The sequence below is a fragment of the Branchiostoma floridae genome, chromosome 7 (assembly GCF_000003815.2).
Source record: "Branchiostoma floridae strain S238N-H82 chromosome 7, Bfl_VNyyK, whole genome shotgun sequence".
NCBI classification, from domain to species: Eukaryota; Metazoa; Chordata; class Leptocardii; order Amphioxiformes; family Branchiostomatidae; genus Branchiostoma; species Branchiostoma floridae.
The window spans coordinates 19,518,789-19,529,489 of NC_049985.1; the positions used below are offsets into that span (position 1 = coordinate 19,518,789).

The following is a 10,701-nucleotide window of genomic DNA, read 5'->3' on the forward strand; positions in this document are numbered from 1 at the left end:
AACATCTACTGCACCTGACCACAAAAACATTTTGAGCATCACTATATATCATTTTGTTTATTAGAATAGGGGTAATAACATATGCGAGAATTGATAAAATATCTGTTAATTTGTTGGGGCTACAGGAGTCCAAAGGAGGCCTATTTTGGACGCGACCAAGGCCGTCCCTTGGTGAAAATCCGCCATTTTGAAAATGGCCGTTGCCATGGCAACCGGTGACCGCAGATCTAAAACTTTGCCATTTTTGTAGGTTTGGACCAAGGCCCTACCACCACACAAAATTTAAGGAAAATCGATTTTTTTAGTTTGGCCAACTTTTTCTGATTTTGCTTGGTTTTTACAGACATCAGCTCTTAACATGTTTACTGACCACTTTCTCGGGCATAAACCAATAGTTAAATCTAAAACAGTCTCAAAGTCAAGGTATTGCAGGGTAAGAATAGATGTATGTGTTTCTTCGAATCATTATATCTTGCTGTAGAGTAATGCCTCTTTCGCTCACGTCGAAGGGAGACATGAGACAACAATATGACTTGAAGTGTATCACCGTAATTTTCTTTTGAATGATAATCACATTTATTTCCGAACCAACTTATCTATATAATTCCGATTAAAGTACTTTCCCTAGCTAAAGTACACACACACGATAAGGGGATAAGTTCCATGCAATTTTCTTTTAATGCAAGAACTATATATTACTTTCCCAAATAAAAATCATACCTGGTCACAAGGGATTTGTCGTGGATTTCAGGTTTTGTTCCAAATTTTCTGGGCGTTTACCTCAAATGATTTACACATCCCGACATTTGCAATGACTTCCAACACGTTTTGTATTTTGAAAAGTCTTAAAAGTGGCTACTTTAATCGAGAAAGTATGGTTATCATTGAATGTTCACATACCTGATCTACTCCATCCGAACCGTGACTGAGGACACTGTCTGCCCAATCTTGAATGTTGTGGCCGGGTAGCACGTACTGTCCATCTCTGATTTGCATTGCAGCATGTGTCTCCATAATGTTCCTCAGTCGTAGTTCGTCTCTTGCGTACAGGATGGCTTGCCGAAGGTACTCCTGTCCAAGCTGCAGATCGCTGACCATTTGTGTCAACTCGTCCACCTTCCTGTCCAGCTCCCGGATCTGATCTTGTATTTCGTTAAGCTGTGCAGTTGTTTGTGCAGACTCAATGCGGTCGACAGTGAATCCGATTATGCTTGCCACAACGCCGAAAATGCCTGTAGCGAGGCCGAATATTTCGAGTCCCGTAAACCGCTGGAACAAAACAATTAGAGGCTTAAAGTGCTTGTGGCAACAATAACACAGAAATGTAACATTCATTGATTTTATTTTGGCATTATCAGTATTATTTAAAGATAACATACAAATACATAATTTACATATTCATATACATACATCTTCTTGGTTGCTAATAAGAACGTTACTCTCAGAAGCGGCGAAACCAATATCTTTCAAGTGTTTGTAATCAAGACTTTGATTGTGACATCATTAAAGGCATTGAAATCAATTAACTTTATTATTATTATTATTATTATTATGTTTTATAAGATTCAAAGGTCACTGATGATACACCGAGCCTAATATTTCTTACAGACTTGAATGCTCCATAAATAGTAATCTTTATGCTTTACGTTAGCAGTAAACGTTGCATTTTCGTATTGATTGGCGTAACAAGCCCTTGTTATCATTATTTTACTCTTGGTTTAATACATGGACCAACGAACAAGAATGCAAGTCTTTGATTGAATATCTAAAATAACTGTAGGTAATCGATCACCTTTATTCTCTCATGCATCGCAACCGCTGATCCTGAAACACAACAGATTGGAAATAATTATTTTACCTGTTGTTCACTTATGGTTATTAAGTATTCAAAGTATCTACATAAGAATAATATAGAAAAGAATATAGAAACGTTTAATGTCGTCCAATATCGCTAAATTCACAAAGCAACAGTTTCGATTCTTCCAAATTGCAACTTTTAAATTGAATGTGAAATGAAACTACCTCCACACGATTGACCTTGTGTAATTACCACTGTTTCTAAACATAAAATTCCATTAAGGTCATGGAGTTTCATGTTCATGCCTCGTCTTTGATAAGCTCTAAAAAGCATAAACACTACCTACTGAATAAGTTCAAATGCATTTGCCAGATAAAATCATGCAATGATTGTACCTGTAATGTCTCGTTTGTAGGAAGTAACATCACAGCTCCAGATACCATCGGAGTCACGGACAATCTCAGAACCAGGAAGACAGTCAACATGATAGCAGAGACGGTCTGGCGCTTGACAGATGCAGTTGTCATGATCAGATGACCCCCACTGCTCTTCTTTCTATAAGGCAACAGAGTTGTTTTGGAAAGCAAGTTTGTAATCCACGAGTATTATGTTAAATACACATCCATAACAGCTGCTGTTATCAACTGCTATTACCTTCGTCAAAAGTTTATGTTTTGAGCTTGTGCTTTTCTGTGTGTGTGTGTGTGTGTGTGTGTGTGTGTGTGTGTGTGTGTGTGTGTGTGTCAACAGCATGATTCGAGAGGCCTAGAATAGATCCTAATAATATTTGGTAGGTGAGTATGGGTAACGAAAACGAAGGTCAAGTTCGATAACGGCTCCCCTAGCGGCTTACTAAGGTACTGCAACGGAGCTTCCTTATTTTTATCTCGTGTTCAGAACACGATGTGTTCGATTTGAGTGGAGGATAGCCCTAAGGATAGAGAGTAAGTGCTGTGAGTTTGGACCCCCTAGCGGATTTTTCTGAACTGCAAGCGTCGATTTCCTTCCAAACTTTGGACGAGAATAACTCGAGAACGTGTTGACGGATCGTCATGATTTTAGGTATGTAAATAGCCAACAAGCTAACTTACATAAAAAATACTCATTATGCAAATCATAACAAAGAAGCAAACATTTCTACTCAAATCACAAAACCCAATTATCATCAAAATGTGTTTTTATTACCCAGTATAAAGCTTTCTTCGATCAATATTGACCATGGTAAATTGTTTATTGATATCAGCCCTACAGCGTCGACTGTGGCTAAACAGTCCTATACGAGAATGACAGTCTCTGCCGCATAGGGCACATCTGTAAGCTGACTCAGGTCTTTTGCAGAGGTTTTTTTTTCGCAGGATCCACGTTTCTTCTGCCATGTGCATTAGTCTCGTTTCTCCTGATTTTTATTACCTACTGTCTCAAAAAAAGAAGTCAACTCCCAGTAATGTGCCTAGAAACATATGATAGGTGTATAGAACGGGTACATGTTGCCTTGGTACTGTTTGTACCCATGTTATTAGCCTATCGGCATTAATTTGCAAATAAAGTAATTGATAAATAGTAATTCTTTACTGTTTCCTTGCTATATGTAATTAAATTTTTAAAGTACCTGATGGCCTTCACAGCCTTGCTTTTTGGTCAGTCCGTCATCAGATTGTTCGGGGATATCAAGAGCATCTTCTCCTTCTACAATAGTACGAATCACAGTATGTTGACATATTCAATTACCCTACATTCAGAACCAAAGATTTAAAAAAAAGGACAAAAATCATTACAAACGTAAAATTTAATCATATCTAATTATGTCTGACAGGGGGATCCTATGTTTAGTATTCGATTGTACAATGTCAATTCAAAAACTATTTTCTCAGACTTACTTCCTGTATTGGTCAGAGCGATACAGTTGATGTCCTCCACTCTTTCAGGAACGTCTTTTTGGTCCTTCTTGTTATCAACTGCAGCTGTATGTGGAATACAGTACGTCTAGTATTTCCGGCCGGCTGGTACGTCTAGTATTTCCGGCCAGGCAGGTGTGTATCTCTCCTCTGATTGGTCATAATGAATCAACACCGGCACCGGTGTCGATTTGCATCGACACCGGCACCAGTGTCGATGCAAATCGACACCAGTGCCGTTGTCGATTCATTTTGACCAATCAGAAGGAGCGCAAGTAAGGCATATTCAGACATTTGCCAATCAAAAGGAGCAAAACATATGACAGAGCAGAGGGAATAAGTACAGAATGGCTCATTCTGTTTACATTGATAATGATTTTTGTTGTTCAAAAGCCAATGTTTCGAATATTTTCTGTGAAAATGTTGGTTTCAAAATGCAATCTTTAATCTTCTTACAAATGTATGTACCAAAGAACAAAAGTGAATTTCAGACATTCGACAAAGGAATTCACACGTATAGTACCAAGACATCTATGCATCATACAGGAGTTTACAAGTTTGGGTAGGCTATATGGTAATAACGTTAATGACCCGCCTGTTCCTCTGTGTACATGGTGTCATAACGCCTGGTCCTTTGCTATAACCACCGAATAAAACCACCGAGTGAGCGAAGCGAACGAGGTGGCTTTATTCGGTGGTTATAGCAAAGGACGAGGCGTTATGACACCATATACACCTCGGGGCGGGTCATACCCCTGTCACATTTGGAGAAAATCGATCGGACGACGAGTATGCGGCAATCACCCGAGCCTCGCTTATAATAATAACTTTATTGCACAACAATTGTACAAGGTACAAAGTATGGCTTATATGTGACAGGGACAGTTTTCATGTGAAAAATACGCGCAACCCTCTGTCGATCTTAAATATGGCCGATCTTCCATTAATACGCCCGGAGATCGTGGATAATGTGACGGGGGCATTATGAAAATCTGGTAAAAATATATGAAAGCCCTAGGCAGTATGACCGATATTAGTTACCTGCAAGGATCCGAAGAAGACTGTTCTCCTGGTCGACCGCTTCTGTCTGTGTCTGGTTACTGTCAGCTGAAACAATACAGTTTAAGGACGACGTTTGATGAAAATCAAATCACATGTTCTTGGTCATACATTTAATCCTAAATGAAATGTTGTTTATGATGAAACATTGGAACAGATGATACTTATTCTAAGCCATTTATTAGCTTATTTGTACGTTGTCCACAAGGCGAATACAATACATTATAACAGTGTCATTCCATTACAATTGATACAATGAAATATCTTCTTGATTTGCATTTATTGCCGTACAATGTGGCCAACAAGCTGTCCTGGAAATCTTTTCAACAAGAACGTCATACATGTAATTTGGTTTTACAAACTGCTATTGGATTAGTCATGACCGATGCATGTACCTATTATATCGTGTAACATGTAACATGTTCAACACTTTAATGGAGAATTTAATGATAGAAATGGGTCTAAAACTAACCTGAACTGGAAGCAGAAAGAAGTGCCGCACATCCAAGGAAGATGACAGTGAGAACGCCCATGTTGGGTTGTCTTCTCTCTGAAGTAGAATCAAGCTTTTAATTCGTATATAGGAAGGATGGGACCGTTTTGGAAACCCACTTATTGATGCATGGGAACAACCTTTGACTTTGACATTTCTTTATCCTGGTCTTTATTAAATTCACAATTTCCAGCGCGCACATACATTCCTTAACGAGAATCTCGTTGAAGATGCCATCAACCAGTGAGCAATCTTTGACAGTTTGATACGATCCCATGTCTTTTATGCTAAGCAATGAAGCTCGTTTTGTCCTTATTGATGTCGATCACCACTTTGATGGTAGATGTAGGTATTCCAGATGGAAGTAGACATGATAGTGATTTATATCAGCATGAAAGTTCATCTGTGTCGACAGATTATATCATAGAAAAATGTTTACACTTTTTATCCAACACTGACATTAAACTACAGAGACTTATCCCTCTAAATTTTCAAACCAACACGGACGCTTAAAAAACTCAAAGTGGCACCCAGGGACAAAACACCAAAATAAAGTAGATGTGGAGTGCATGGTGTCCACATCACATATCTAGGGCAAACTAGTAAAGGCAGGTAAGGAAGCGTATATCGGTGCGACAGAACGTACACTGAAAACCAGGTTTCTCGACCATCGGCGTGCAAGCTATGTTTACTCTGAAGTGTCAGAACATTATAGAATCTCCAGGACATTCTCTTTCTTTGGAAAAAGTCAAAATCTTAGATACAGAACAGGATTTCTTTGCGAGACGCGTGAAGGAGAAAATGCACATCAGAGACCACCTGCCTACCCTCAACAGAGACCGGGGGGGGGGGGAACTTTCTGATACTAAGGACTCCCTCCAGCAAAAGTGGTGTGCCCTGACGTCACCGCTGGAGATAAAATGGTGGATTTGTGACAAGGTCGAAACAGGTCGAACAGGTGCGGAAATTAAGAAGGGTGAGTCCCTACAGATTGATTTCAGTGTTGGATATAAAGACAGTAGTAGTGAGAAGTACTAGCTTCATTTTTACAAAGTTCCAGTTTTTTTTTAAGATTTAGGTGGTTTCCTGACTGTTCACCACGAGGTAACTCTTGCGGCCACAAATTGCTTTTTCTACAAATTCGCCTGTCAGGAAACGCCAGCAGGTCATTCTCGGGTGCTTAGGTTTCAAAATGTATAGCAGGAAGTGAAAATTTTAACGAGTAGTTTTTAGTCAGTTTTTTTAAATAGATTTAATTCGTTTCCAAATTCTCTGACGGCTGGCCAGGCGAGGTCGTCGGCGTGGCCCTGAGCGCCAATTCCTCGTGGTTTGGACGCACCATTCACTTGCATTTTTGTTTTGGATACAGTTTTCTCCGGCAGAAAAGCCCATAGAAAAACTCCCCTGTCAAGAAGGATGCTTCGGGTGGAGTAGGAAACAGGATGCCGATGGCGACCAGACAGGGAAGAAGGGCACAGTACAACACAGGTCTGGGGAAGGAAAATGAGCAACCTTCAAGGCAGCAATGGCAAAAGGGTAACGGAACAATGGAAATACACGAGGACAAACAAACTTCCGGCACAAAGAAAGGGCACAAAGTTAACTCAAACAGGGCTTCGTCATTAACTGCAGGAAGGAGAAACCTCCTAGACCGGAAGCGAGTCGTAACTACAACAAGGGTAATTACCAGAAGGCTAAAGAGGACCTGGGTGTAATTGACTGGGATACAGAAACAGGTCAGATGGGGTTTTGGAAGCATAAGAAAAATTCTGCGAGATTCTCAATAGGGTGGCAGATGAGTCTATATCTAAGACTAGAGTAGTGCAGAGGCCAAATAAACTATACTTGAAAAACAAGCAATGGAATTAAAGAACAAGGAAAGGAGAGTATGGTCTAAATGAAAAAAAAAATGATAGTCTTGCAGATTTCTGAAGGTATGCAGCTGTAAGAAACTTACAAGCCTAACAACACAGCTGTGAAGATTATGAGCGCATGCTGGTGAAGGATCTCAAATATAATCCCAAAAACTCCTGGAGGTACACAAAGTCCCGACTCAGCACGAGGCCTAGGCTGTTAAAGAAACCCGCAAGTGAACTGACATACTGTTTATCTGTAACAGTTGTTTTCAGGAAGTCGCTTGAGTCTGGATGCTTGCTAGCTGACTGGAAAACATATTCCCAATCCATAAGAAGGGAAGCAGACAGGACCCAGAAAACTATATATATGGTAGTCATTAGGGATGTACTAGTTAACCATCAAATAGTGAATGAGCTATTTACGGATGCCCAGCACGGGTTTGTCCACAAAAGATCCTGTACCATGTACCACACAATTAAAGGTAGTCATAAACGACTTGTTGCAATGCCTCTAGAGGAGGAACCAGTGTATAGTGTCTACTTGACCGTAGAAAGGCATTCGACTCTGTTCCTCACCAGAGGTTGCTTGTTAAGCATGATGTCAAGAGTGGAATACACCAGGGGCCTAACTTGGGTTGTTTGCTGTCTTCATGAATGACGTCCCTGGTGTGTTGAGCAGTACAGTCAGAATCTTTGATGATCATAACAGCAAGATTTACAGACCCATTCTTTGTAAGACAGATCAGGAAGCGCTCCAGTATGATCTCCAAGCTGTGCAACTACCAATGATGGGAAATTTAAAGTTCTTCACTTGGGCAAAAGGAACCAGAGGGTATTGGAACAAACTTAAGTAGAAAAAGACCTTAGGGTGTCTGTGGACGACCAGCTGTAATTCTATGTCAACACTACGATTACAGCCCCAAAGCAAATCAAGTACCATATATTGCTGCCATCACAACGTTGCCTTTGAACATCATCATCGTATTGAAGCCATGGGACAAGCAACCCTTATTGCTTTACCTAAACTAAAAGACGCCACCATGACCGCCTGCAAACTACATAGTTCTCTTGAACAGTATACGTAAGATCCTGTCTACCGTCATTTTACAACGCATCAGGGACAAATTAGATGCCTTTACAAGGCGATATCAAAGTGGCTTCAAGAGAAGGCTCAATTGGGCGGATATACTAGTAGTCTGGGCCAAGCGTATGCTTGTCTCAGTGGTTATCAAAGTTACCTGCGTGTCCTAGAGTGCTGTTTGTGTGTCTGTCCATCTAGCGGGATAGCCCTCGCCAGGAAGTATGGCTGAGCATTTTTTTTGAAATAAATTTGTTCCATAAGACTTTGTGTTTCTCTAGGCCTATTTTGATAATGTTTCATGTTTTCCCCACCAATGGAACAATTTGACCCACAGATTAGTAAAATTATTGTTTTCCACTCGTTCTCATTGAAATATGCATAATGGCAATTTTTTGTTAAAAAAAATGGCAACTTATTAGTTACCAATAACGTTGGTTACAACAATAAATTTTACCCTTTTTTTCTTAGAATTAATTCGAATCATTGGCTACATCATTTAGGTTTACGTGGACGTCCCTATGGACATTTAAAAAAGTAGGCAGCATTTTACACCAGGTCTGACAGAAAGCTTAGAAAGCATCCAACAATGGTAACGTTTGTTACAACAATTGTGTACAACGTTTTGTTTAGCAAGGTGGGATACAAATGGCAGTCAGTGACCCTTTCTTCTTTCTTTAAAAGCCAGAAAAATTGTAAAGCGTCACAAAAACAGTCATTTCTAGTCTAACTGACTTATACGTGGATAACATAACCGTGGCAACCATCGTACTCATGGTGGTAACGTTTGTTACCGAATTTGGCAACAGGCAAAATCCCATGATAATCTTCTGAGCCATCAACCAATATTTTTCGTAAAACATTACAAGAATTGTGGAAAAAACCAAATGACCAGTAATGTTGTCTATGATTTGCTCCATATTGAGTCGTAAAGGCAGGCGACAATAATGTTAAGTTTTATTGTGAGAAATGCGATGGTTTAAAACTCTGATCTAACGGCTAGCCGCTCTCTTCGCTTCGATGCCCATAACCATAAAGTTACGTAACAAATAGTCAGTAGTCAATACCTTCCGATGAATCGTGGTTATTTTGTACATTGAACATTAAACGTGAAATATGCAGCTGGTTCGGCAAACACATACAAACATTTTACTACGGACGGTTAAATATATCATACGTACTGTTCAACAATGTATTAATCCTATGCCACGTCCGGGCATGCCTTTCACCGGTACCGATCCTACAAACGTTTCAACCTCGTCGATCGTCAAGCAGCCTAAAAGTCGTTTCCGTCCCGAGAAGTTTTTTAGATAATTCTATAAAGCATGTTGTGGTCATGGTAGTAGGAGAACAAAGCAAGTGGGGTCCGGCCTCAGAAACAAATCCGTAACTCAAGAATAACCTCATAGAAATTCTGTTGAAAGGCTTCGGGATAATCCTAAACACTTCTCCTATAATGCTGTGTAGGACACAATGCTGCAAAATCATAAGACACATAAAGCATAGGACTAACGTAAGAGAAATAATTTCAGATATTTAGGAAAACTTAAAACGGTCACTACTAACCTGTGGCGCTAAAAGAGAAATCCAGTTAAGTTCCCCTTTTCTCAGAGACCTAGTCACTCTGAGCTTAGGGAGTGAGGTTCAAAATTTATAGCCGCTTGCGCGTTCAACTCAGCTGCCAATCATCCAGATATTGCCTTTTAAGGCAGATTGTACCTGCATTGTGTATGGAAGGGAAGAACGCACGTTGTGACTGGCGAAAGAAACTTGCTGCAAAGATTAGGTCAAATTTGGAAGGTGTCCAATAGCACGTCGCGCATGACACAAAAAGGGCCTACACAGCTGTAGACATAGACCCGGATGTTAACTGGTGCCACGGCAGAAAGGAATCTGTTAAACCCGACTCACGATTGACGGATCCATAAAGATCTTGTCCTTCAAATAAACAATTTGGCCACAAAGCTAAACTCCTGCTGGTAAACTGCCAGAGTGTTCGAAACAAAACTGCTGAATTGGCAACTGTGATTGACACTCATAAACCAGACACTTTAGCGGGTACGGAGTCATGGCTCAATGAAAACGTATCAAGCAGCGAAATATTCCCTGACAGCTACATAGTACACCGTAAAGACAGACAGACTAGCCCAGGAGGTGGTGTATTTCAGGCAAACAGGGATGATCTGATTGTCACCCACAGACCAGATCTGGACACAGACTGTGAAATCATTTGGACACAAACCCAACTTGCAGGAAAGAAACCGCTCATGATTGGTACATACTACAGACCTCCATCGGACCAGGGAAATAGTCTGGGTGAGCTTGACAACCCTAGCTTACAAATAAAATGGGAACTAAGATAAACTCCGACAACGTAATCATTCTTGGTATTAGGATGCCAGCACAGCAGTCATCGCTCAGAACCATACAGGATAAGCGCAAAAGCTTCTACAGTTAGTGGGCAACCATAGGCTTTTCCGAACGAACTAGAAATGGCAATCTTTTGGACTTGGTTAATAACC

General features: G+C 40.3%; 1 protein-coding gene across 1 annotated transcript in view; it reads right to left on the reverse strand.

Annotated features, from left to right (window-relative positions):
* LOC118420144 overlaps positions 1–9,907 on the reverse strand; it is a 20,974-nt gene extending 11,067 nt beyond the window's left edge. Inside the window, exons 1-8 of the mRNA XM_035826852.1 lie at positions 9,746–9,907; positions 5,225–5,302; positions 4,735–4,800; positions 3,676–3,759; positions 3,408–3,484; positions 2,194–2,353; positions 1,793–1,824; positions 901–1,269 (exon numbers count right to left, since the gene is read on the reverse strand). Coding sequence (XP_035682745.1) covers positions 901–1,269; positions 1,793–1,824; positions 2,194–2,353; positions 3,408–3,484; positions 3,676–3,759; positions 4,735–4,800; positions 5,225–5,285 — 849 coding nt within the window. The 5' untranslated portion in view covers positions 5,286–5,302; positions 9,746–9,907. The remainder of the gene's footprint in view (positions 1–900; positions 1,270–1,792; positions 1,825–2,193; positions 2,354–3,407; positions 3,485–3,675; positions 3,760–4,734; positions 4,801–5,224; positions 5,303–9,745) is intronic.
* Positions 9,908–10,701: the final 794 nt, after the last annotated feature.